This window comes from Phallusia mammillata, chromosome 2 (assembly GCF_965637545.1).
Source record: "Phallusia mammillata chromosome 2, kaPhaMamm4.hap1.1, whole genome shotgun sequence".
NCBI classification, from domain to species: domain Eukaryota; kingdom Metazoa; phylum Chordata; class Ascidiacea; order Phlebobranchia; family Ascidiidae; genus Phallusia; species Phallusia mammillata.
This window is the reverse complement of record NC_137253.1, coordinates 16,076,668-16,104,520: the sequence shown is the minus strand read 5'-3', so window position 1 is coordinate 16,104,520 and position 27,853 is coordinate 16,076,668. Positions and strand designations below refer to the sequence as shown.

Genomic DNA, 27,853 nt, shown 5'->3' with positions numbered 1-27,853 from the left:
TTTTTAAAAATTTTAGGAACGTCGCTATTTCGGCCCGTTGTTTGTCCAACTGTTCATTGAAGGGCCATTGACTTTCCATAAAGTTATAAATTATAATATCATTGGTTGAACAAGCCCATCATAAATCATAGCATTTTGCAAGATTTACGGTGAGTGTTGGTGGGTACGGTGAGTGTAATAAATATATTAAGGTTGTGGTGAATTTATAACAACCGTAATTGGTTTCCGCAAGCGAATTTTCTGATCCTAATAATACAATGCATATTATTGCGACGAAACTGTTGCAAAATAAACAAGTATTACAAATAAAAACAAATTCAAAGTATCTCTAAGTATGGTTGATTTCAGATTTTATTAACATGGTCAATCAACTGACAACTTAAAGTACAAAGTTTTTAGTGTTGTCACTTTAATTTTCGTTTTTGTACATAAGAAGACAGCAGGAAGTAAATGCTTTTGTTATCACAAACCTGGTGTGTCTGACATGCGGCGTAACCATCACACATAATGGACGAGTCGTAACAGGCTCCGGTGTTGTCTTTGCAAAAGAATTGATCACTGGCACAAGTCACATCAGGACATCCATTCTCATCTTCGCCATTCGAACAATCCTCCACTCCATCACACGACAATAATCCGGGAATACAAACATCGTCCGCACAACGGAACTGCACAAAAACAGAACAATATTTTATAAAAAATGCACTTAAGAAAACTACTTTCGCCTGCAAAATAAGCGACTACGAAAAGCAACAATATTAACTTCGGCTATTTCATGTTAACGATATTTTAAACTCTGATTACAAAACAAATATGGCGTGAGTAATAATTTGAAGGTTAATTTCTCCTACTTGGCAATTAAATTGAATTACGCACTACATTTCACCAATAGCCAGTTGATGAAAAAATAACACAATTTACATAAGCGCGACAAACCTCATTGTCTTTGCATTGTCCAGTGTTTTGACTCGGAGTTGTGCCTGGATTAGTCACAGGTGGACAACCCAATTCATCCGTTCCATCCGAACAATCGTTGTAGCCGTCACACTTCCATGTGTTAGGCATACATTCCGACTTTCCGTCGTTTATGCACGAGAACTGGTTGCCTGAACACACCACTGGTGCGGGAGTAGCAGAAGCACCTGCAAAACATCGCGTCACTGTAACCCCACATAATTCTCTACAATCCTAACATAAATTTTCCATGGAAAGGGAATTGCTATCTCGGACCGAAAAAACATTTTACACTGCGAACATAATTGTCAAAACAACGTATTTAGTAATGTTTTCCGGTAAATTGTATGAGTTGATGTTTAAATATTTTTTTATATTACGTACCATCACGGCATGCTTGAGTGAAGGTGGCGTCATCAACAGCTATTACTCCCCCCACAGGTGCATCTCTTCCAGCTTCAGCCTCAAACTGGACACGGAAAAGGTCGGTACTGCTAAGGGGCACCGAAGCGTACTGCCACTCCTGAGTTGCCCCGTATTGTCCATATAAAGCCACTGCAAGGTGGCGCCCTCCAGTCGCACTGACCACATAAACTCGCAGGATTGTTGATGCAGACGTCCCTAAAAATATACAATGTGGTTTATCGTATCCGAAAGAGATTGCAACCATCGTTTTGAGATGATGATAAGTTTAGCATTTACACAACTGTATAAATTTATGTTCTTTTTACCTTTTTTTAATAAAAAAATACTCATCTATAAAGTAAACATGATATATCATTGTTTCAATCTTTGAAAGTTTGTTTGTTTACCTGAGATGAAATACCAGAATCGGAGGGTGCAAATATCAATACTCTGTGGGAAGGTTGATGTTCCTGTAGTAAACCTCGCAATATCACCGATGTTCAAATTCTCCACGTTAACTACAGCAAAGCTTCCCTGGTCTGTATTCGGAGTGTGGTCTGCAGCTGGGCCACTGGTTAAAGGATTTGTGAAACTCATGTCTGCAAAACAAAAGTGTTTGATTAACTTATATGTCCCACCGATTGCTGTAGAAACCAAATATTTTAGTTTGACATTCTATGCCAAACATGAGAGCGTCAATTTTACCAGATTTTTACCATACATAACTATTGCAGAATTTCATGTAGATGAGGTAAAATATGAAAACTAGTGCAGTTAATATAATGTGAATTAAAAGTATCAAGCAAGGAAAAGTATGAATATAATGTCGTTGCCAGGTAGATTTCATAAACTTTAGGAAAAATAGAAGGTTTATTAAAAAGTATATTTGGAAACGAAAGTATAGCCTACATGTTGTATTTTTGAGAAACAAACAGTACAGGTCACAACAATAAATTCGCTATAGTTAATTGTTTGCTAACAGTTTGTGACAATCCATACTAACCACTTCCATCTGATAGTGACCAATCTGCATCATCATCCTGATTCTGTATGTAAGAACATCCACTGCTCCATGTTTCACCATCAAACGTGCAATCACCAGTTTTCAATGTACACGACAATTCATCGCTTCCATCGCTACAATCCCCTCTCATGTCACAAACCTAAAGATATAAGGCCGCTATTTCTTCAACCACACGTGATATGCAACAAAGTTAATTTAAAATCTATTGTACCTCTTAATTAAAAGTATATAGTTAAAATGACGCCAAAGAGTACAAACTTGTTGGTGCAGTATATTATATTTGTATATATTTAATGCCATTTAATAGCATAAAGTAGTCGTTGGTTCATAATAGTATTAGGCAGAATATGACAACTAAACCAAACATAACAGGTTAAACCACATAGATGAAGATAAACTTTGCCATGGTCTTAAAGTTGTGTAAACGAAAAATCTTTACCTCGTCCAGATAAAGACACTCCCCACTTGCACAAGAAAACAAATCTGCTCCACATGACTGAGCTGACGTGTCGCCACAGCTCTGAAATGTAACGTCATCCACCAAAATGTAGCCATTTGATGCTCCGTTGATGACCTCAAACACGATTTCGAAGGACCTAAGGCATTTATGACACGTACGGTATTAATACACAATAAACAAATTAGGTTGCGAAAAATAAAATTCTTTTTTATGTGGATTTTAAGCACCATCCCCAAATCCCGTGGCGACTATAAGTTTAATTAAACGCAGAAAGGGCCAAAGTGATACACTTATAAACAAAAAAAACTCTTGTTACAAAGTACTGTGTAGGCTTTTCACCTTTCCATCCCGACATGGACGGTAATTTCTATCCAACTGCTTCCCTGTGCATTTTCCACATTGAGTAAAGTTGCTGGGTCTGGTTGGCTTGTTTTCTTTAAAACTCGAAGTGAACCGATGTCCGTGCTCTAAACATGTCATAAGGAGAACATATAATAAAAAACAAAATCAGTACATGTATTGTTCTATCTCTGTAGTATTCTAGTACCGTTAAAGTAGTGCGTTGGTACCGTTGTTTTGGTTAAAACATTCGTCAAAGAAAAGTTAATTAAAAACTGGAAGGGTGGTCCATTCAACATACACTATGGCCTATTTAAAACACATATATTTTTGTTTAGTTATTGTTATTATGGCTCCCATTACAGCCAACGTTTATATCATATTTGTATGTTCTACAAGCCAAAACTCATAGGTCCCCTACGCATGCAAAGTTGTAAATAATGTAATTTCTGGGACAACCGTGACAAGTTTTGGTGGTATGAGTTTAAACACCGCGATGACAAATACTGAACAAACTAGAATAGTGGTTTTCCTATATATTGCCAGTTTATATATACTACATTATATTTAACGATGTATCACATATACCATTTACTATATTTATAATGGATGTATATTTGACACCTACATTTCATTGGGTCCCTATCTTTTTCCTGGCGCTTTATGTATCCAGTTCGGTCAATGTTTTCAAATTACACACATTTTAGGAGTAACAGGATAAAAATAGGGTTTATAGGGTAGACAAAACAATGAACACCTCAAAAATTCCACGTAATACTGACATTGTTTAAAATATACCAGAGGGCTAGTGGTGTAATTGATGGGGTTCCACGCCCAAATTGATAAAATACCACAACACAGTGACCCAAACTACAGTCCTGTAAAGTTTCAAACCGATTAACAATGTTTAAATTTTTAAACACTTGAGGTTGATTTGATAGCAATTGTTAATTCCGAAGTCATAACAATCATAAGAAACATAAGTTCGGTTGCCTCCGTTTAAAACTTTGGGGGCTAGCGGGGTAAATACTGGGTTTATCAAAAAAAGAAAAAGGAAGAAAGAAACCTGAGTGAACACAAGAGTGGTGACCTACAATAACGATAGAAAAATTCCTTTACCGATCCAGCACTGGAAGTCATTTTGTAATAGAACTTCATGGCACAGCTGGATGAGGATCTTTTGTACACGTCGGTGGTAAGATGCGCTTTAGCGCCCACTGCCGACAACGAACCTGTGTTCACTTTCATGTAATATCCAATCGAAGTACTGCAAACCAAATATTTTTTTCAATCCCAACTCCATATTGCTTAGAACACGACAATTCATTACCCAGTAGTGTGATCAGATCCAGAAGCAGAAGAACCACTTGCACGTGACCAGTCAAAGTTGTAACTTGCTGAATCAGAGTTTTTCCAACCGCATGATGACGAATCAAAAGTACAAGTCGATCCTACAAAGATAAAAAAATGCTAAGACAACGTCTTCCTAAAACGTAACAAGTCGAACACAAAGTACAATTTGTGTCTAAGTAGCTTTATGATACTTGCAAAACTATCACAGCTTAGATTTGTGCTCATTAATTTTCCAAAGCAAGTTGTAATATATTTCTGCAATTCTTTCGTGTTACGTTGAGCTCATTAAACAACCTTGTTATTTTGCCAATTATTGTGTAGTGACAAGTTTGTCGTATCTGGGAGCCCGTGACTGATTTTTTACGAGTGTAAGCGTTATATACACACAGAAAATTCGACTTTCAAAACACACTTACCGCAAGTACTTTCATCGGAAGGTGGATTGGGCGAAAACGAATCCTTACAAGCATCAATGAAATCGCAACGCTGACTTTCGTCGTAACAATTTCCATTCAAACATGCGTAGTAACCAGCAGAGCATGACGAAGGGGGTGTGGTGGGGGTTGGAATATCGCCGTGTGCACCTTTCTCGTTGTAAAGACATTCGTCACTGAAGCTGACGTCATCAATTGCGACTGATGATGTGTATCCACCACTGGTGTGGGTAGCCTCGAACACCACTAAACGTAAATGCGTTTGTTGGACAATGTAAGAAAGTTAATTTGCAAAGTGAGGCACTGCGTATAGCCGGCAATATTTGATTTTTTTACTGCAATTAAAAAAACGGCATTAACCTTGAAAGTCTTGATTGGCAGAGAGAAGTATCTCCGCCCGCTGCCAGAACTGTCCAGCCACGGAAGTAGGATCTTGTGCAGTGGAATACATCAGATTAAAGCCAACACTTGAATCGCTCTGCCAGTCAGTTCTCACATATACTGATAATACGTCGGTGTTCGACCAGATGTTGTAATAGAATCGCACCATGCAGCCAGTCGATGGCATTACAAATAAGCCTAAAAATAAAACATGATTATTGGAATGTGGTAAATTTAGACGTGTCGTTCCTGTTTTGCATTTGTGCTGTAATTTAGCCTTAAAACCAAGCACAAAAGTGTGAAGAAATTTTATTACATATGACATACACGCCTTTGTACTATTTTGTGTGTAGTTTTCAATTTTTTTAAGCAATCAATGTTTTGTCTTAATGGTTTGCAATGTTTTCAACTTCAAACATGGTTACCTGGTGTTCCGAACCAAGCTTTTCCGTTATGTGTCGGGTCAACAGAGGTCATAGGGTCAGCGAACATAAAGTGACCATCAGCTCGCCTTAGCGTATGGTCGTGTGCTGGTAAGATGCTTCCATCGGTGATAGACCCAGATGAAACAAGCTGCCACTGCATTTCAGCGTTTTGACGTTCAAATTCGCATATATCGTGTTCGAAGTCGCACCTGTCGTGATAAAATTTTGCGAGCTAAATTAGCAACAAAATATCATCAATGTCAGGATTCAGTAACTTTTGATGATCATGCTAATGTAGACTGACCTTATGTTTTATTTTTGATGGAAAAAGCATGTACAGTATTTCGCAAGAAAACCACAGTGAAGAGTTTAATTTGGATATAAAGGTGACAAGACCAAATGAAAAAAAAAATGCTTATTATATACTGGGTCCCATGTCAGCCAACATTTTTTATAACCTTGATTTGTTTCTGCAGGCAGAGACTCATGGGTCCCCAATACCGCAAAGTTGTAAACAGATAATCATAAGAAAGGGTGTTGTAAAGTCAAACATAGTGATTGGTAGTGTTCCCTAAATAAACATGTTATGTAAAGTACAAACTGTCCTAATCTCATGCAATTCAGACATTGTTACATTTCAAATGGCATATTATACAAACTGTCAAAATGTTATTTCACTCAAATATTGTTAAACAATTCACCCATTTTGGGGGGAGTAGGGTAAATATTAGGGCAACAGGGTGAAACACAATAATCGACAGCTACAAATGCCAAATTCTACAAACTGTCAAAAATTCATCCAATTCGGGCACGGCTTAAAAAATTCACCCATATTAGGGGGCTAATGGAGTAAATATTGGGGCTACAGGGTGAAACACAATAATTAAGATCTATAAATGGCAAATTTAACAAACCATCCAAATTTTATCCAATTCGGGCATGGTTTAAAAAATTCACGCATATTGGGAGTCTAGTGGGGTAAATATTGGGGCTACAGGGTGAAACACAACAATTGACGCTCTACAATGGCACAACGAACACACTGTCCAAATTTCATCTAAATCAGACATTGTTTAAAATTTTACCCCTTGTCGGGGGCTAGTGGGGTAAATATTGGGGCTACAGGGTGAAACACAACAATCGACGCCCTAAAAAAGAACAATGAATAAACTGTCCAAATTTCATCCAAATCGGACATTGTTTAAAATTTTGCCATTTTAGGGGGCTAGTGGGGTAAATATTGGGGCTACAGGGTGAAACACAACAATCGACGCCCTAAAATGGAACAATGAACAAACTGTCCAAATTTCATCCGAATCAGACACTGTTTAAAATTCACCCATTTTAGGGGGCTAGTGGGATAAATACTGGGGCTATCGAGTCCAACAAAACAAATGGCACATCTACATAACTATGTCTTCCATCTGTAAAAATTTCATCCAAATCCATCAAACATTTCAATGCAAAACGAGGTGGACAAACTTTGGGGAGAAAAAAAAAGAAAAAACAAAACCAGAAAAGTGGCTTTCTGATATACTTTCATTTTATATATTCTATCTATAGTATACGATATTTACCAATTTACTATACTATACACAGTTTTATCTAGGCATATGATTGTTTTTGCAAGCAAAAACGAATGGGTCCCCACACGCGTGTTTATGCGGATTTACGGTAAACCTATGTTTAGATCTTAGGGACAAAATTTTTCACAAAGCATTAACTTAACTTTAAAAGTTTTTGTCCGTATTTTTTTTGCATCATTATTGTCATATAATTACAAAAAATCAGTAAAAAAAGAACGGGGAAAATACTTTCAATTTAATCTCTTGCTTTGACCTTGATATTGTGGTTTAAGTTCAGTTTTTAAACACAAATTTTCCTAGAAAGCCTTAACTGTTAGATTAAACACTATATATATATAAAATAGTCATACAACTTGTTTTTCACTTAACTTTGTTTCGCAAAAACGACCGTTTAATGACCTTTTGACACTGTTTTTAACAGCATGCAGTCCTTAGTGTTCAACAATACCGTTCAGCCTAATTTATACATGACTTAAGTACTAATTCTTGAATTGATTTGTCAAAAATAAAGAAGATACGTTATGAAGAAAAATTCTTAACTGTGTTGTAATGCCTACAAGTTGACCTTTAGTGACCCGTTGTTATGCGACGGCCAAGCTGATAACGAGAATTTAAAGACTATTATCGCGGAGTTCGAAAAAGTTAAGTTTATTTTTTCATATTTATGTTGATCAACGACGTTTTGCCTGACCTAAACGAAACCGAAGTACGTTTATCGAGTTTAAATTACGTCTTAGGTGTAAAACCTTCGTCAAAACTAAAAATGCGCGTGATAAGTCAATAAAACGACACAGCATTGCTGCACAAAAAAAACACAGCTGATTTCTAATCACCCAAACGACTGTCGCGTAACTAAAACGTCTGTCCGGACGTCAAGCTGAGCACTCCCGCTCTGCCGCCTTAATTGTGAACCAGTGAATTCCTCCCTTGGGACTTATATCTGACTGATAGCATACACATATAATGGGTTGTAAAGGTAACTGGCAAACTTTTAAATTCTAAACGAATACCCTGATTAAACAATTGTTTTTCTTTTAATTTTTTTATAAATATTTCTGCACCATAGGGCTTGTATTTCTGGTCTAAAACTAAAACCGATTCTTTCGCGGTTTAAAAGGTGAAAAATGGGTAAATCCGAAAAAAAGATACAAAAAGAAAAAATCTTACATTGCACCAAACAACAAAGCATGAAACTCCAAGGTGCTGTACTTTACTCAACACAGCCGTTTTAAGAAAATTACGTTTTGGGGGCCTGTGGGTGAATCGCTGGGTGAATCGGGGTCAAACTTCAGGAGGATCAAATTTGGATTATTAACTAACATCTCAGTAAATTTGAATAAATTTAAAGCACTCTTTCTTGACCAAACGCGTCTCACAAACCAGCGTAAGACAGAAAAAAGAAAAAAAAGGCGGACAAAAACAATATGTGTCCCCTTCCTTGAAGGAAGGGGAAACAATATGTGTCCCCTTCCATAAAAGGAAGGGGGCCCACAAGGAAGGGGACCCACCTTCAGGGAAGGGGACCCATAAATACTATTGATGGAAGCGTATTTACTTTTTAATAAACCGAATACTAAATAGTTCGACAAGAAACACAGTGTTCCACTAAATAGTACAGTGTTCGCAAACTTGATTTTTTTTCTTTCGGAACTGACTGTTTAGTTTAACACGTCAAATAAACATAAAATAGAGCAAAATGTTAAACCATTAAGTTCAATAATATTACCTCGGTTTTTTAGTGTAGCAAATCGCTCGATCCTCGTCACTTCCATCACCGCAATTATCAGAGAAATCGCACATCAGGGAACTGTCTATACATTCCTACACAAATGCACAGCAAACTGACCAAATAAATCGGTTTAATAAACACCAAACAAACTTATTCAAAGTTGACCAGGTATTAGAAGTTTTGGCGTAACATTTAACATGTACAGTTAATCTTACCCCGTTAAGACAGGTGAAATCGGTTGATGCACATCCCTGTTCAAGTGCTATCGGTGGTTCACAGTCAACAAATTCAAGATCGTCGATTGAAATATCAATATTTTGTGAATCTTGACGTCTGGTTTCTACCACCACCTAAAACATAAAGGTTAGCAACACAGTGATTGTCAGACTCCATGAACTTATATCTAACCACCGATTTTGTTTAGTCGAAAAAACATTAGTCAAAAATTCGCGTGATCAGAATTTGACCCATTTTTATCTTGTAGGAAATGTTCGAATTTACCGCTAATCTACCTGGAAATTGTTCTTGTATCCAACAAACGCTCGACCTTCTATCCAACCTCCACCCTGATAGCCGTTTCGCGACCACAACTCCACATAATTATCCAAGTTATTGTTGTCGTTTGGTAAAGCAAATACATGAAGAGAACCGATCGAATCTGTATCCGAATCTCCCATCCAATAAAAGAATCGAAGTGTGCATTGTGGTCCACTCTTTGTAATGTTAGTCGAGTAGAACTGGAAAGAAAAGGCTTGGTGACAAACTTTTGTTAACGTGTCATTGACGCTAGTTGTTGTTGTTGTTGTTTATTTCCAAAAAAATAACCTTGAGCGCTGTTTAACTAACCTAGAATCGTTATTTATTATAATTATGACTACCGTTTGGTATTAATAAAACTCAGCATATGCCAACATACCTGTGTTTTCAAAAATTTAAATAAAAATAAAATAAACAAACACCATATTTCACTTTTCACCTGCGTGGATTGTCCATTTGCGACTCCTTTACTGTTTGCATACAGATAGAAACCAGTTTGGCCTGATGACGAATGATCACCAGAAAGTCTTCCAACCACACTTGATCCGCTTGACCGACCACGGACCCACGTGAATGTGTCACTAGATATCAACAAACAAATCATTCAACAGATTTACAAAGTCAAAGATGGATGTGTTTTGAATATTGTTACAACAATCAGTACAACAACATTGTTTTCCTCTTCTATTTTGATAAAGAACGCAGCGCAACATGGAATTACCAAGTAAGGTATTTTTTGTAAACTTCCAGTACGAAATATGTTGTCAAGTATTGTTTCAGTACTGTGAAAAACGTTGTTAACAATTTGCAACAATCAATGGAAAATAAAGATTTGAATTAATACTGATTCATTTGACAATGAAATAAAGTATTTTTATGGTCTTGAGCAATGGAATGAATATTTTATATACCTTGTTCCCGGGGGAAGGTCTGGCGATATTTGCCATCTACATAATCCGGATTCAAAGTCACATGTCTTCGGCACTGCGAATATACACAATATATCAAGTTACATTACAAAACACAAGACAAAAAACTAAAACGATGCTAACCCTGTTGTGAACGGAATTGTTATTTAGTTAAAGTAGCTTGTCGCACTTACCACAACTGGATTCGTCTGAACCATCAGAACAATCAGAGCGGAAGTCACATATTTTTGATGTTGAGATGCACACAGAGGTTTGGCGACACTCGTACTCTTGATCCGCATCACACGATCCCGGTGGAAGAGGTTCAGATGGAATTTCAGGGTTGGGAAGAGTTGGTAGAATTCCTTGTAAACGTATTTGTATGTTTTATTTTGGTCCAAAACTGCCTGTTGTTTTCAATACGAAACCTTTCGCGTTCTACGCTTAAATATTTTTTCACCAATACTAACAACAGTATGTGTTCCAAACATTTCTTAAACTTTGCTTCACAGCATTTTTTTGTGGAATTATAATCAATATTCCTCGGAGCGTGGCGTTCAACATTGGTGTTGTAAAACTATTTACTATACTGTTAGGACGTGAAGTTTTTTTTATCATTTCATTGTGAAGACATCCACAAAAAAATTAACCACTGGAAATTAAAAGTATTCAACATCAGCGACGTTCAACATTTAACAATTATCATGTTTGTGTTGTTGGTGGAAAACGGAAACAACTGAAGTATGCGCTATGTTGTAATATATTTCTTTATTTTAAGTCACTGAGATTTACATTAGCATTAATAATGCACCTGCCGTGAAAACAATTACAACAATGAAAAATCTTAAGTAGAAAGTAATTGTACCAGTGTAAGCCGAACATTCGTAGGAAAACGAAATGTCATCAATAGCTATGTCACCGTATATTCCCTTTCCGATCACAGCTTCAATCACCACCTTTACAATAAGTTAACATGACATTAACTCAGTGTTTCTTAACCTTTTTTGCGCTCGTACCCTTTGAGAATTCATAAAATTTTCTCGTACCCCCTGTCTACAATGGCCGACGGAAGTAAATAAAATTGTAATAATAGGAATTAAACTCAGTGTATTTATAACTTGGGTGTTACTGCATGCATGAAATCAGTATTGTAAGTAGGACAAAACTAACCCGTTCTAGATATATAACAAAGTAACTTGTTACTCATTCTACACAAATATGCCTAAATAGCGTATAATTTCACACTGCATGTCGTACCCCCGGCTTTGATGCTTCGTACCCCCAAGGGGTTAAGAATCCCTGCATTAACTCATCAGTTTGTAGGATGAAGGACAATGTTAACAACACATTATATGGTACGACTTTTATATGATATTACACAATTATATTTTCTGGTAAAACAAAGCATTGACCTGGAAGGGTTTGTTCGATGACAAATAAACCGATGCTTTCTGCCACACAGTGTTGATATCACCGGGGCTATCCCACAAATGAGACCATTCGCCATTTGAAGCCGTTTTCATATAAGCACTCAGTCTGTACACATCGATTCCATCCATCAAATACCAAAATCGAAGCTGCAGAAAAAATGCAAATTTAAAAGGAGAAACAGTAGATCCCTGTGTAAACTGACATTCAAAAATTAACCTAAAGCACATTCTTAATGTTTTGTTACTTTTATAGCATGTTTTTGAGTGCAAAGTTAAAGAAAATAAATAAATGCATACTTCGCAGTTGTCGGTGGTGACATCTATAAGTGGACTGTTAAGCCAAGCTCTGTCTCCCGACTCTCGTGGAGCTGACGAATCAGCGTAAGCATAGAAGCCATACTTTGTCGCAGTTGTGTGGTCACGATAGGGCCCTGGTAATTTAGATATAAACCAAGTAACTTAAAAGTAGAGTGTCCCACCCAAACACGTTTTCTTTGCACCACGGAGTACTGGTGTCAACGCAATCATTCTATAGAGTTTAAAACATTTGGCACTGATTGACCAAATACAAATCAGACCATTAGACGGCAGGGGGCACATTTAAATAACACAAGTTAACTTTACTTTGTTGCATACCAAACACGCACATAACGAATTAACAACTACCAGCAAAATTCGATATTATTAGGTCACAAAGTCAACCCGTTGTATTGTTCTGCTTAGAAACAAACAAGAATAGAAATAGTTCGCTAGCACTGCACTAAAATAGTTTAGCTAGCCACATTTCATTTAAATCCAAACGTCTCCGCGTCGGCACCAAATTTATTCAATAGGTGACATTTTAACTAGCACTCAGCACACCCGTCAGATAAGATAAAGCAGGTCGTACTGTTCAAAGATTGTTTAATAACATGGGTAAAATGGATACCTGTGCCAACAGTGTCAACCGGGCCCTGGTTGAGAAGCCAATCAAATTGGTCATAAGTATTTTCATTGGACCAGCCTCCCCAGCCAGATTCAAATGTTGTAAGAAGTGAATTTTCTGTTGCACAAAAATCGTAAAAAATATATTCAAGGATTACGGTAATCAAGCAAATAGTTGATAATATTGCAATTTACTTGGTCAAAATAGCATACAGATAAACTTACGGCAATTGGCTTCGTCCCCATAATCTCCACAATCATCAACACCATCACATATCACATTGTGTTTTGTGAGACAAGCGTTTGTTGTTGGGCAAAGGAAGGAATTGTCACTAGAACATGGAGCACTGGCAATTGGTGTGGAACATAAAGAAAGACGCATATTGTCAATTGCTGTTTGTCCATCGTACTGACCCTCGTCCTGCTTTACAATTGATATCTGGGACAAACAGAACAAATATTTAGACCAGGGGTGCAAAAATGCGGTCGCACGGTCGCGCTGCGCGACCAATAAACTTGCGTGCGCGACCGCAGTTTGTAGTTACAATTAAAGGTGGTCTATATTTTTTTAATTAATTCTCAATATCAAATCTTCGTATGATGGGTCGTATAACGTAAATCAATACATGTTGTTGTATTTAGGGTTAGCCCGTTAATATAGTATTAGGCTACCTGATGCTTTTTGTGGCATCGCTACTCATCCGATACTTAGGTGGGATCGGAACAAATACCGATACATTTATAAACGAGTAAAACGTGCTTTAGTCTGCTATTTGTGCAACTAAGTTTGCAAACAGTCACTTCACACGGAATTTTGACTCAGTTGCCATTGTAACGCAATCTCTGGGTCAGGTTTGGACGTTTGCTGTTTGTATCTGAGAACATGTAAAACGAGCCGAAAGACCGATTTGCCGAATCAGCAATTTTAACGACGATTCGTCAGGCGTCGGGTTAAAAACTGGATATCGGGCAAGCCCCAATTCCAAAACCTATGCCAATAGGCTATGCCGTGATGTTATCGAAGCACAGTGCTCCACAACCTGCCGCTGTATGCGTACTCGGAGACGAATTAGTGCATCCGCGAAACTGTATATGGAACTGGAAGTATATGTGTTGGCGGTAATGCGTTGATTTAAACTTAATTTTAGGCTATAAAACTGGTATAAATAGATTATTCGGGGCTACTAGGGTAATCTCGGTAGCAATACGTGAAAGACTTTTTTGTGCGCTATTGTGTGCAAACAATGCCAAATGGCAGGCAACAAACAACTTAACAATTTAGATAGTGGCGTCATTAACAGTTGAAACAAATCATTAAGCTGTTCAGTTCAATCTATGGATTAGGCATAAACTTTCAGGTCCAAGCAAATGGGATATTGTGAAATAAACCAAAATTCTTTAAATCACTAGATTATAAACAATTTGAGACATTTGGTGGCCGTTTGTAAAATAAGAACCTGTGATACGGCTATTAGTAGTGAAATGGCTGTTCATTAGGTGGAAAAAGACACATAAACAAAAACGTATGTGCTACTAAAATTTTTTGCGCGCTACAAGATTCCGAAAAAAAATTTGCACCCCTGATTTAGACCAGTGCTCTTCAACCTTTTTAGTGGCACGGAACCCTTAAGGGTTTTTGTCAAACTTTGCGGAAGCCCCATAAAGTAATTTTAATGAATGTAATACAAGTAGACTACATCAAAGAAAAAACATGCATTTTTACTTAAATCACTTCCCAAAGGTTGACATAAGTTAAACGGTTCAGTGAAACGCATTGCCATGTTATTTGGATCGGTCGTTTCTACATCTATCTTGCAATTTAGCTAGAGCGTAACAAGGTTGTATTTATTACGTCACAATTGAGCAATGGTGTAACAGAGGTTAACTAGATGGTAAAAGCGAGCATTGCTGTTCGAAACAATGATATTATGAATCATTCGTGTTTGAGTTGCTACACCAAACCGCTGCGAATCCCCGTGCAACCCTTAAAGTTCGCGGAACCCCTGAAAGGGTTGTACGGAACCCTAGGGTTCCGCGGAACCCCGGTTGAAGAGCTCTGATTTAGACAGACAGCGGCAGAGAAAGAGAATTTACATGGTACGAGTTATACAAAGCTCAGACAATGCAGAAAGTGAGTAAACGTTACAAGTGGTTGTTAACATTAATTGGTACATAGGTGTGTACAACCCATTTATGACAAAAGTTTCCAAATGTTAAACGGTTGCTGAACTAGTCAAAGTCTGTCATTTTAAACTACTATCCACTTGAAAGTTATTGCTTAGGCATATGTTTGAACACCAAAGTAAACTGTTCCGAGAAAAATCTACGCAGAAAAAACAAAACCGTAACAGAATTGTAGTAAATCTTTTCTTGTCAATGAAATCTTCTTTCAAGTAAAGCAAGTGCGACGATTCAAGGTTATTAAATCTTTGTTTTCAGACACTGACGATGCTTAAAAAGCGAAATGGATTTGTTTTCGTAACACAAATAAAATACAGCGACCGATTTAGTGGTTTTCACGCCGAAATTTCACTACTGAATTGTTGACAGCTTTATGGTGGAAATATCGATCCAGACCTTTATTGCTTTATTTTCGGCAATTGCTGACAGCTATTAATGTAAAAACAATTTGTCCGCAGTTTAACGTGTTTCACCTGGAATGGCAAAGTTCTTCTTCCGATGTCTAGACTCATTTGATTCCATTGAGATCCCTGGTCATCCTGAATCCTCATCATCAGAGTCTCTTCGTTCTCTGTCGTCATGATGACGTCAAGTTGCCCCACCGACAGCCCGGTTTGGTAGTAAAAGAAATGAAACTAAAAATAGAAGTAAAAAAACATTATGTGTTATAAAACGAACGATTAAGTATTTATTGAGTTTACCTTGCATGTTGAGTGGGCTTGTTGGTAAAACTGGCTGGCAAAAACTGCGACTTGTTGATTCTGAAATCCTGTCTTTTGAATGTATGCATATCCACCGTTAGGCGAACCAGTTGTGAGGTCATAAGGAGGACCAAAACTGCACGAAATTGAATGAAAGAAATCGGTTATTTCGCCACGAATAGGAAAAAGTCGGTTATTTGACCAAGAATAGGATTTGAGTGCCAAAACTGAAAGACGCTATAAAAAAGGTTTTTAGTGTTTAAGTATCGGTATTTCGAAAAAAAAGTTTTAATTTTTTTCTTCACAAGTAAGTGGTTATTCGTAGCTGTCACAAGCTAGTCGAAACAGGTTCTTTGATACATAAAAACTGCGGAGATGTTTAATTCACACCCAAAAAATAATCGAAGCCTATAAAATTTAAAATGGCAAACTCTAGAAGCTATCCAAATGTCATTAAATTTAGATATTGTTTAAAAATTCACCATTTTATGGGGGTATAGTGGGGCTACAGGGGGCAAATAGTGGGACTAACGAGTCAAACAAAACAAATGGCACATCTACATAACTATATCTACCACGTGTGAAAATTTCATCCATACCCATCAGTGCATGGACAAACTTCAAGGTAGAAAAAAGAAAAAATTAACGGAACAAAAACAGAGTGAAATCAATATGCGTCCACTTTAGGAAAGGGGGCCTATAATAAATCAACTGTTACGTCATTGCAGTGCTGGATTAACCATTAGGCAAAGTAGGCACGTGCCTACAGGCCAGTCAAAAATCCAGGCCACTTTAAATGATTAGGCAACACTGATTTTCGGGCCACTTATAAAATGTGCCTACAGGCCAGCAGACCCTTATTCCGGCACTGCGTCATTGCGTGCCAATATGAATGATTTTACACCTAAGCCATTTTTAAACGTAGGTACACAATTCAGACTTTCAAATTTTGTGACTAGAAACGGACAAGGCAATATATTCGTTATTCACAAATAGAGTGTAAACGTCATGTTTCGTACAAATATATTTTGTTTGTCTGTTTCTTGATACTACTTTATAGGGACTTGGCTTTTACTTACGGTTGAGTAGCGGCGCTTGCTTTAGAAACTACCCAGTTAAAACTGTCAAGTTGAAAAGCAATATCTTCCGCCCATCCACATTCTCCACCATCAAACCCTGGGGTTCCCTCAAAATCACAACTTGTGGCTGCCAAACAATAGTGCAATTTTTTGGTAAAAGTGTCACCACTTATATCTTAAAAAAATATTTTTGAATTTTACGTGCTACAAATTTTTGGGCAATAAATCTGGTGAATTGTTTATTACGCATTTTTTGTGATAAACAGAACTAAAAAATATGCCTCCTTCAAGAATATGAAGAACTATAGATACATGTGAAGACTTTGAGGCCATGAGATTACAACTGCTTTACATCACTTACGGCAGTTCCTTTCGTCATCGCTGTTCGGACAATCTCGGTTGAAATCACATTCTTTCTTGGGATCAATGCAAATGCCAGCAGAAACATCGTTATCGCAATAATAACTTGTCGGACTGCAGACGTAAGGTGGTGCTGTTGTCCCGCCACCGGGAATAATTGGTCCCCCAGTAGGAGACTTAATGCAACCTGCATGTTAACAGTCGTATGTAGAACTTAATATGGTGAGAGGAAAAAAGAAACATTACCTTCACTAAAAGACACGTCGTCTACAGCTATAACCGCGGGTAAAGTTGTTCCCAGCATGCCTTCAAGCACCACCTGGAAAAGAGCAATTTTCTTGAATCTCAAGTCAATTTTACGGCGGCTTAGTTTTCCACATTGGGATAAAGATCTAATTTCTGAAGAAATAGTTTACACTTTTGATTGAAAATGATTACAAAACAGGCAGTGACTTTTAAAAATGAAAATACTTTAGGAGTTGACATGCACTAAAGTTTCCGCACCTGGAAGGTACTCGTGACTGGAGTGACCAACACGCTGTTTCGTTTCCACTGAGATGTGGTGTCAGATGGGATCGTTTTCTTCAAATCTTCACCTGCATCGCTCACTACCACCACCTTCAATGTGCTACCGCTTCCATAAACGTACGAATAGAACCTAAAAATCCCATAATTTAGACCAGTTATTTTACATCGGTTCCAACGCAATATTCTCGAGCGGTCCAATAAGCGGAATGTATTTGGTTAAATGTACATTTCAGCAAAACAAGGCTAGAGTTAAAAACCTAAAGTTAATTTTCGTATTTCCCCTAACAACACACAGGATTGTTTTAAATTTTTCGTCGGAACACTCATGGCAACGGTTCATGGCCGGTTTGTGACATCGCAAACATAATTAAAACCAACAAAAGTATGCGCAAACATTTGCCTTTTGTGGCATTTACGGAACAACAAAAATCGATACAGGAGGCTAGTGCGTGAAAGGCTCGTGTAGTGCTAGAAAAACCTGATAAAACTAAAAACAGAAGTTGGTGAACAAAGGATATCTTTGAAACAGAATATTCAGACAATCCTCACAACAGATAGTAATCACTGTCAGTGTAAATTAAACATAACCATAAAAATCCCCGAAATTTTCTTGCACTTTAAGGAATATAAAAAATACGGGAAACAACTGATTTGAACATGGATCCAAACCTCATGTAACAATTCACTGATTCCGGAGAATGTACGAAGCTTTGTAGTTGTGCTGCAACACCTCCTGTCATTGTACTTCCATCAATGTAAACATATTGTCCACTACTTGTGCCACTGGTGTGGTCGAATGATGGGTTGTTGGACGGAGATTTTCCTACAGTCCAGTCAGGTGGAGATACCACTAAAATGTCGACAGTTCAATTGAGAATATTATCACATGACACTATTTTGGAACCAATGCCTTTTTGGGCACTTGGCGTAATTTTGTAAATAATAATCTTGGCTTAATACCAGTTCCAATTTCCTTTCAGCGTTTTGCGGCTATGTAACCCACTTAAAAGCTGATACTCAAACAAAGCTGACTTTTTGAATTTGCATCGGTGTGCGCCATATTTAAAAACATCTAAAATGCTTACTTCTATTTTTTTTCATAAATGGATGTAAATGTCTTTTTTTGCACAAACACGTCAATTATGTACAATTAATCTTACTTTGTGGTGAAAGTTTGGTCCATTCGCAGTAATCCCGCTCAAAGTTGCATCGCGCGTAACTTGCACATTCAAACGCGTCTTCATCTGTTTCATCGCAACAATCGTAGTTAAAATCGCACCACAAGTCAGCTGCCACACAATGTCCACTACCACATCTGAAACATTTCAAAAATATATTTCACTCAAATAAAAGCAGCAGCTCGTAAACCAATTTTATTTCAAATAAACCGTAAAAAGGGAGCGACTACTGTTCTATTAAAGCTATTTTGTAGCAACATGGATTTGTTATTTTGATTGACAGCACTTACTGTTTTGAATTTGCGTCACATGTCTCAGGTTGTGACACATCAGGATAATCGCAGTTGTTAAAGTTCAAATCATCGATTGCGACTGAGCCTGGGTCATTTGTGATGACGTCAACTTGGAAAATCACCTATAAATTAATATGTCAGATACCAAATCCGCAAACGATTGATTAAACCCTACGATTTTGATTTAAACAAACATATTTGAAAATTGTAAAAATAACCTTGAAATCCTTTAGGCAAGTTGGTAAATTGACATCAGCCCGAATCCATTGATTTTGTTGACTTCCAGAATTAGGTTGCCAAAGTTCTCGAATTGTGCCGGATGATGTGATTGTGCGCACCGAAAATCGCGCAAAGGCTCCGTAAATGTTGTAGTAGAAACTGAAAAAAAAAACAAGATTTTTTTTCCAATTTTTGGTGATAAATAAGCGAAAAAAATTGTGCCTCACAACTTCTCTTAAACACACTCTAGAGTCTAGAGAAACATCACTGTAAAAAAGCGTTAGATTTTTAGTTGTAAACTGAAAAACTTATTACCTGAAAGTGCAAGTCAATCCAGCTTGTGTATATTGTGCACTCAAAAGTTTGCTTGTCTGACCAAGTGAGCCTCCCGTTGACTTGACTATCGCAAAATAACCTACGCAAAATTTGCACTGCGTATAATTGTTATAAGCTTAGATGCCGGGTAAGGTGTGAACTAGATTATCAAAGCATACATAAAATCAAAAATTTTGATGCAATTTTCTTTGACATAATCAACCAACACAACAGAGTTTTTTTCACAAATAAATTACAAAATGATATATTCGCTAATCTTTTTTCACTGGGTTCTGCATTTAGGTACGGCTTGTTAGATGATCAGCTGCAGCAGGCAGAAATATATAATCACATGTTTGCTGTTGGTTAATTGTTGTGTTTGTTACGTCTAAACTGGTAAATACACAAATGAAAAATTGTAAACTGTCTTATCTTAATTAATATTCAATACCTTGTGATGTTCCCGGGTTGTGGTCTGTAGCTGGACCATCTTGGCCAACAGGAGAGCTAATAACACCCTGTTGTCGTATCCATCGTAAATAGTTGCTTTCATCGTTCAACCAACCGCAAAATCCGTTTTCCAAGTTGCAGCTGATGGGACAAGTTACCTCGTCAGATCCGTCTGTACATTCAGGCTATAAACAAAAAAAAAACAGCTCTGTTAAGTCCACAGTACCTTCAGAAGCAAACATTCCTAATGGATTTGTTGAAAGTGACCTTTTCAGGATAATCAACAGTTATTTACGTAATAATTCATTTATTTGCAAATCCAAGTAGGCTTACCACAAAATTGCAGAACTTGTCGGGTGCAATACAAACACCATTGTCACAGGGCAGACTTCCAACAGCACATGGGAAGATAACATCTGGTTGGACGGGACAACTTACTGACATGCTGACGTCATCCAAAGAAATTGCTCCGGAGGGTGCAGTTCCACGAACAACATCCAAAACAATCTACAAAAAAATATATTTAAAGCAAAATATATGATAAATATAAGGGTGTATGTTTTAAGACTACTAGATTAAACTGACTTTTATATGTCATAATTATACCAGTGATGTATAATTAGGATTTACCTGAAAGTATTGATTCGATCCCACATTTACTGGTGAGCGGTGCCAGAGCAGATCGTTGTTGACATCCGACAATGATGTGACCGGAATGACGTCACCCGTCTACAAAAATAAGGTTGATAAATTGTATGAAACAATCTTACAATCCTTATCTTCTTTGGTCACAAATATTGGCAAAAAAGGAAGTCACTTAGTAAGTGTCCGATTCATCAGAGCGATTTATGTTTGCTGAAAACATTCAGAAGTATTGCTGTAATATGCTCAACTAAAATGAGCATCTGTAGTTCAAGAACAATTTTACTATTAAATCTTAACACCTACGAGCTTTACTCCAAAAGTTTTATGATAAATTTTCCTTTGTTTCCAAATACTTGCATCCTTGTACACTTACTGCAGTTCTTATTGACACATCGATTCTTCCAACATTTGCACCGTGAATGTTTCGGTAAATTCGAACTTCACAAGCACTTGCTTCCACAGGATTGATCAGCGGACCATTCAGCCGTGCCTAAAAAGTAAAAAGTATGGGAGCTTTCACATTAAGTTACTGTGCGAAGTTCGTTTTACTTACAATTGTGTTTGTATTCAGTGAAGTTGCTTTCACGTAGAGATAAGAGCCTCCAATGTTGCTGTTGTGGTCGGAAGATGGCGCTGTGGGGTCGGATAGGACTCCACGTTGTAGTGTAAGAGTGTTGGACGCATCCATTGTCCATTCACATGTGTCAGTGTTGAAATCACACGCTCTGTATGTAAATTTCCTCTGTTTAACTAATTTGGAAACGTTTTACAGTGGTAATTGTAGGTCAAATTTACAAATTTAAATGTTGTCAAAAAACACTACAACATTAACTTAACTTACAGGTAGTCAGGGCAACCAAGTTCGTCACTGTTGTCTCCACAGTCGTCCACAAAATCACACCGGTACACATTTTTGACACATCCGCCGTTGGTGCATTGGAAATCCCCGATGTCGCATTGCACACCAGTAGATTGATGACAATTAATGAACCGAATATCGTCAACAGCGACGTTGGCTGATAAAGAAATTTCACGTTTAAATTACACTTTCCAACCAAGAATTTACAAAAAATGACAAGCTGCATAAAAGCAAAACAACAACAATAATCTTATCTGGTTTTATTGAAGAGTGAAGGTGACATACAATGCAATAAAACAAAACAAGTTTAGATAGTTGATCCGTCTAAATTTGTCACCGTTAACATATAAAATAGCAGACAAATTCTTACCCCCATTTGATCCGTGGTAAGATTGAATAACAATGTTATGGCCATGTTCTTGCACACCGAGTGGAATATCTGCATTCACCCACTGATTTCCCTGATTAGTCGATTTACTCCAAATGAGCTACATGAGAGCAAAGTCAGTCAGTAAAACAATACAACAGCATAAAAACCCAGAGAGAACAATATAACCGTTGTTAATGATTTTATATATAGTTCTGCATCATTCGAAGGCAATGCCTTTTAGATTTATAACTTACTTGTGATCCCGCTTGGTTGTTGATAATGACAGCGATGTTGGCGTCGAATTGCGCTGAACTTGATGAGTAAAGATAATACCAGAAATTGATTGAACATGAAGAAAGCGATTGTGGAAGAACTGGGCTAATCAAATGCGCGTAGTTCATAAAATCTCCACTCGATGGGTCGACAAACATGTACCAACCTACAATAGTTAAATTTAGCGCTCTGCAAAAGTATACTCGTAGCATATGTTTGAAAGTGAAATACCCTGGCCGTCGGTGTGGTCACCAATGGGTCCAGTGGTAACATCAGATGTTCCAGTCCCTTGTATTCTGTCCCACTTGTACGATCCTGAACTGTCGTCAAACCAACCGCAGGTACTCGTGTCAAAATTGCAATCGCCACAAAACATCTCATCGCGTCCATCCAAACAATCGAACGTGCCTGGAATAAGTACACATAAAATAATAGTTCAACACTGTAGAAATGGAGGTTACGCCCAGGAAATTAGTCAAAAGTGCAAAGAGTTGCAATTAACTAAAAATACATCAGAAGATGCTTGCCAAAGAAACGTTACCATTATTTTGTTCGGAAAAGGTAATGTAAGCACTTTGCACCATCAATTGCACTAACATTTTCGTAATGTAGCACAACATACATAAACCTTGTGGATGTAAAAATAGTAAAGAAAGTAAATAAGCTAACCCAGTTTCAGTTGGTTCAACCGCTAATATTTCAAAGGATAAGTGCACTTTTGGGCTGGTCACAATTTATACTGAATAAATACGACATTTGTCTTACCGTCACAGTGCTTATCCAAACTGATACAGGTTTCATCACCACAGTGGAACTGCTGTGCAGGACAAGGTGACACAGTAGTTGTAGGAACAGTGGTGCCGGGTGGTAGATTGCCTCCATATAATTTACAACTTGGACTAAAACTGATGTCGTCGATTGCAATATCACCAAGGTCACTGTTTGGCGCCATCGCTTCAATAATTACCTGTTAAAAATCGCTTGTGACCTAAAGACTTTTACCACTAACCGATTCAGACTGCAAGGAATTGTTAAGCGTATTAAACGGATTTTTTCGGTAACTTGGACTAAAACTGAAGTCGTCGACTTTTTTCATTGGATTGTGGACAATTTGCTTAAGAACCTTATTTACCTGAAAAGCTACATTAGGTACAGCTTCAAGAGGGACTTCAATTCTTTCCCAGAAATCTCCTTGGTATGCATAAGTTGACCATATTCTTTCGTTTAACGGTCCACCATCCTGAGACCTGCTGTGCACAGAAAGTCGACGGATATTTTCTCCATACATGTGATAGTGTAGTCGCAATGAACATGCATCTGCGTCCGCCTGGTTGTACGTGATCAGAGTTGGACTGAGGAGTTGTGCCAAGTCCTCTGTAATAAATCGATTTCAGCAAGTTTCATTTTACTAAACTAAAGTAAATCTACACCAAAATAATAATTCAGTTCAAGCGATACTAAAGAAAACTTGTTTAGCTTTCAAACAGGTGAATACAAATTCAGTCAAGAAATATCATGCTTAATCCAGCAATAGGTTTTTTTAACTATATGTCATTAGGCATTTAGCAAAACTAAGCTCAAAATGAAATGTTTCAACATGGTGTTAGTAGAAAGGAGTAGTGTTAGTATAGTTTACATTTCAACAAGTTTGCGCATTTGACATGGCTCACCAGATACCGACGCTTCAAAATTGACTTTACACACTTGTGTCAAAAGCTTACCGGACTCTTGGTTGGTGGAATCAATAAACAGATAATGACCATCTCTGGTGTATCTGGTGTGGTCCACGCATGGTCCTGTTTCAGGTCTACATCTAAAACCACTTGCAAGGGTCCAGTCAAAATCATCGGTAAGCGATTGCGTCCAGTCACACCAACCACCTTGCTCGAAGTCACAACGACCGATATACAAATCACAGTCTGACAAAAAATGATAATTCACATTTTAGTTCTATCTCGCTTAATAGACGAAACAACAAACCAAAATAAATGTACAATAGTACAAGTCTTAAATGTTAGAATCTCCTTACTTGTTTCATCCGTACTGTCACCACAATCATCAGTATAATCACATAAGCGTTTAGGATCTACACACGACCCTCTGTCGCACTGGAACTGGTCGCTAGAACATGTTTCAATAGGAGGAAGCTCACAGTTTTCAAACTTGATGTCATCAACAGCAATGTCCCCTACAAGCATATTTGAATTTTAATAAATTTTGCCGTATCTCCTGACACATCATCCCACGGATAACTGGGAAAACTTTTTGTAATTACATGCATTTTTTTTCATAACCCAACCTAACTAAAAGTAGGACAAATGATCTCAAAGTTAATTAGGCATTCAGACAAAATTTCACTGCAAAGCGGGTTCCTACCGAGTACATCGAAACTCCTGGAAGCAGCTAGAACCATTTGGAAAGGTCGAATGTTGCGACCTAACTTCACTCTGCCTTGATACCAATCATTTGCCTGACTTCCAACCCGAGCCCACACAAAGTTGTCCACATTATTAATACGTTTGCTCGCCTGCAAGTAAAACCCTGGTTTGTAGACCGTTTTTTTTTTATAAATTGTGTTAACAGTGTATTATTTGTAGTTTCGCGTCCTTGTTTATTTGCGAATACGATTAACTTTATCACCTGTAAAGTTCCGATGTGATCTCCGTACATGTGATAAAACAGTGTCATTTCGCAGTAAGGTCCACTAGATTGCATCTCTGGGCCGACCAGGTAAGCTTGATTTCCAGTGCTACCAGAACTAGCATCAACATACATGTAGTATCCCGAGCCGCTCGTGTGATCGCCTGATGGACCTGCCAAGCATGAAACAAATGCTTTAGGTTTTGGTACACAAACCAAATAGATAATAGTAATAGAGCAATCAATTAAAAACATTACCAAAACAGTCGTTGGGTAAAAAAACGTATGAATTATCAAGTATCGTCTTTATAACAGTGTTGTATTCCCCCAGAGGAACTGAAATGCCATAAACATTTGCTGAAACATATATTCTGTGAAAATACTGTGTACAGTACAACGGATAATTCTGTTTGGCCTAGGGTTTTGTACACACGGTTTTAGGTTATATTGATGTAGAGCAGTGGTTCTGAAACTTTTTTTATTGCGACGCCCCTGGAAAAGTTTTCTGGACTTGCGACGCACCAGCAAATAAAAGTTAATAAAGAAACTTATTATTAAAGTTGTGCTTATTGATACATCAACAAAAAGCCACGAAACGGAACTATTCTGCGACGCCCTAGAAAAATTGAAACGACGCACCAGGGCGTCGCGACGCACGGTTTGAGAACTACTGACATAGAGAACAGTAATCACAGGATTGTACGACTACAGGGTTGATTTCATTTCAAACTAGACGTTATTATCAAATAATAAACGCCCATTGTAACAGGTAAACTCAGGTGTTTCAACACTTATATACCACCGAATAGGTTGCAGCGAAACAAGTAGAAGCCCGGCTCCTAGTGGTTATCTAAGACATATGAAATTTAGTTAATACCTGTGTTTTCATCTGGTGTTGCTCCCTTACTTTGTCCCCATCTAAACGTACCAGAACTTTCATCGTTCCATCTACATGTTTCATCACCGTCGAAAGTACAATCTTGCCTGTTACATAAAAGTAATAGTGTAAGTGTTGTGCGGGCATGTATTACGATATTGGATGAAAACGCGGTGATTTGAAAAACTGCATTAACAGGCTACGGTGACGTGTAATCATTTGCGGGCGCCGTTTAAGGCAAACATTTTGTTTATTTTTCTCCCTAATAGTGTTACATTGCGAAGTCGATTGTAATGAAAAAGACCATTTTATCTATTTTACCCGCAAGTTTGTTCGTCCACTCCTGCTGGGCAATCCATGTTAAAATCGCACACAGCCGAGTTGGGGATACAGATGGAAGTTGAATCAGCAGGATCGCATTGTAGGGCGCACTCTGTTGGTCGAGTCGGTACATAAGCACATGAGCCATCGGTAATAGTTATGTCGTCAATAGCGACATCACCTAAAAAAACGCAAAAAATCATGTTAAACAATTTTGTATTGCTCAATTATAGACTTCTCCTGAACACTTTTGCCGTTAAAAATCGATTGTCTTTTAGCTTTTTTTTCACATTATAAAAAATTCAAATATTTTCATGTGACGTTATAAATGAAATAGTTTCAGTTTACTTTCCAAAATAACCTCAGGTCATTAGCTCAGGCTGTTTCATATTTCCAGCTATGTTGCTATGAAACCTGATTTGGGATGTCATGTGATGTGTATGTGTGGTTGCAACTGTATTAAATATGAACGAAAAAGCTGTGCTAAAGGCGATAATATTATTGAATTTCAGTTCATTTCATATTCTGATTGAATTTAATATTGCACATTGAAACAAAATTTACAGTATTGGTAAAAATTACGCATTGGCAGAAAATTCCTCTATTGGGTGTTTTTACAAATTTAAAATGCAATCGTCACAGCATACATGCATGATTTACAAAATCGAAATCTTGGCAAGAGATACGATGGTGTGTCAGGTGAAGGAATATGTGTTTCTAGTATTTACCATATGCACTTGAACCGACGTAGGCTCGAAATTGCACGACGTAGCTGTCATCCTGCGTGACGTTATTCGGCAAATCAACCATTGCTTCAATCCACACGTCACCATACGAGAAGTGATCTTCCCACATTACGTAGTTGTAGTCGGAATCCCAATATTGGACCACTTCCAGCGTTCCAATGCCTTCTGGTGTCTTTGACTAACAGTTAAAGTAGAGTTGTTAAGCTACTATATTTATACTAACAGCAATAAAAATACAATTTAGTCCACCTTATATCTGTAGTAAATCACTATGTAAGATTATTGTGAGGTTTGAAACATGTAAGTTAGGTAGAGCATACATCACATATTTTTAGTTTTAGCGTTTTATGAATAGAAAAAAATACCTTCATAAAGTAGAAGAATTGCATGCATCGTGGTTGTGAGTTGTCGAATCGCACGGAAAAGAGTTTAGCCATGTCACCTTGCACTTGCGGAGTCGATGCGTCCATCAGCAAGTAAACGCCTGCGAAAAAAATCGCTCGATATTTTAATGTTGGTTCGTTTGTCAAAAAGTTTCCACTTCGATTTGCTGTTGGTATATTATAACAAAACTAGACAATTACCAAGGTACCACGACATATGATCGCGACGTTAAACAATGTTCTTATGTGGTCAGCAACTAACCATATTCGGTTCCCAGTGTGTGGTCAGTGGTGGGTCCTGTGTCGGCGCTCATAGATTCCCCAGCGCTTCTCATCCAATCGAAGTCATCCGAGTTTTCAGAGTTTTCCCACGTGCAATATCCATCTTCAAATGTACACGAACCCAGAGGTGGACACATGCCGGGAACCATAAGAATGTCGTCGATCGCAAGATCACCGTCTATCGAAGTGCCGGCGATGGCCTCGAAGATTACCTACACAGATATTGTTGTTCAAAAGCGGGAAAAAACAACTTAAAAACTTATT

At 37.7% G+C, this 27,853-nt stretch overlaps 1 protein-coding gene across 1 annotated transcript in view; it reads right to left on the bottom strand.

Annotated features, from left to right (window-relative positions):
- Positions 1-27,853, bottom strand: part of LOC145214298 (MAM and LDL-receptor class A domain-containing protein 1-like) — a 57,498-nt gene that overhangs the window by 836 nt on the left and 28,809 nt on the right. Inside the window, exons 65-118 of the mRNA XM_080082800.1 lie at positions 27,570-27,801; positions 27,290-27,408; positions 26,907-27,102; positions 26,179-26,359; positions 25,858-25,964; positions 24,981-25,153; positions 24,717-24,867; positions 24,370-24,528; positions 24,062-24,259; positions 23,473-23,714; positions 23,106-23,307; positions 22,572-22,748; positions 22,322-22,506; positions 22,068-22,185; positions 21,680-21,854; positions 21,392-21,563; positions 21,212-21,328; positions 20,824-20,922; positions 20,527-20,700; positions 20,195-20,378; positions 19,744-19,843; positions 19,428-19,587; positions 19,207-19,331; positions 18,899-19,053; positions 18,408-18,588; positions 17,715-17,868; positions 17,457-17,529; positions 17,212-17,397; positions 16,851-16,977; positions 15,772-15,907; positions 15,544-15,705; positions 13,115-13,328; positions 12,894-13,007; positions 12,263-12,396; positions 11,948-12,112; positions 11,401-11,491; positions 10,730-10,900; positions 10,539-10,611; positions 10,067-10,208; positions 9,603-9,827; positions 9,306-9,440; positions 9,088-9,182; positions 5,776-5,984; positions 5,330-5,548; positions 4,952-5,215; positions 4,513-4,633; positions 4,302-4,449; positions 3,183-3,310; positions 2,823-2,979; positions 2,363-2,522; positions 1,767-1,958; positions 1,339-1,575; positions 937-1,142; positions 471-668 (exon numbers count right to left, since the gene is read on the bottom strand). Of these exons, the coding sequence (XP_079938926.1) occupies positions 471-668; positions 937-1,142; positions 1,339-1,575; positions 1,767-1,958; positions 2,363-2,522; positions 2,823-2,979; positions 3,183-3,310; positions 4,302-4,449; positions 4,513-4,633; positions 4,952-5,215; positions 5,330-5,548; positions 5,776-5,984; positions 9,088-9,182; positions 9,306-9,440; positions 9,603-9,827; positions 10,067-10,208; positions 10,539-10,611; positions 10,730-10,900; positions 11,401-11,491; positions 11,948-12,112; positions 12,263-12,396; positions 12,894-13,007; positions 13,115-13,328; positions 15,544-15,705; positions 15,772-15,907; positions 16,851-16,977; positions 17,212-17,397; positions 17,457-17,529; positions 17,715-17,868; positions 18,408-18,588; positions 18,899-19,053; positions 19,207-19,331; positions 19,428-19,587; positions 19,744-19,843; positions 20,195-20,378; positions 20,527-20,700; positions 20,824-20,922; positions 21,212-21,328; positions 21,392-21,563; positions 21,680-21,854; positions 22,068-22,185; positions 22,322-22,506; positions 22,572-22,748; positions 23,106-23,307; positions 23,473-23,714; positions 24,062-24,259; positions 24,370-24,528; positions 24,717-24,867; positions 24,981-25,153; positions 25,858-25,964; positions 26,179-26,359; positions 26,907-27,102; positions 27,290-27,408; positions 27,570-27,801 (8,718 nt within the window). The remainder of the gene's footprint in view (positions 1-470; positions 669-936; positions 1,143-1,338; positions 1,576-1,766; positions 1,959-2,362; positions 2,523-2,822; positions 2,980-3,182; positions 3,311-4,301; positions 4,450-4,512; positions 4,634-4,951; positions 5,216-5,329; positions 5,549-5,775; positions 5,985-9,087; positions 9,183-9,305; positions 9,441-9,602; positions 9,828-10,066; positions 10,209-10,538; positions 10,612-10,729; positions 10,901-11,400; positions 11,492-11,947; positions 12,113-12,262; positions 12,397-12,893; positions 13,008-13,114; positions 13,329-15,543; positions 15,706-15,771; positions 15,908-16,850; positions 16,978-17,211; positions 17,398-17,456; positions 17,530-17,714; positions 17,869-18,407; positions 18,589-18,898; positions 19,054-19,206; positions 19,332-19,427; positions 19,588-19,743; positions 19,844-20,194; positions 20,379-20,526; positions 20,701-20,823; positions 20,923-21,211; positions 21,329-21,391; positions 21,564-21,679; positions 21,855-22,067; positions 22,186-22,321; positions 22,507-22,571; positions 22,749-23,105; positions 23,308-23,472; positions 23,715-24,061; positions 24,260-24,369; positions 24,529-24,716; positions 24,868-24,980; positions 25,154-25,857; positions 25,965-26,178; positions 26,360-26,906; positions 27,103-27,289; positions 27,409-27,569; positions 27,802-27,853) is intronic.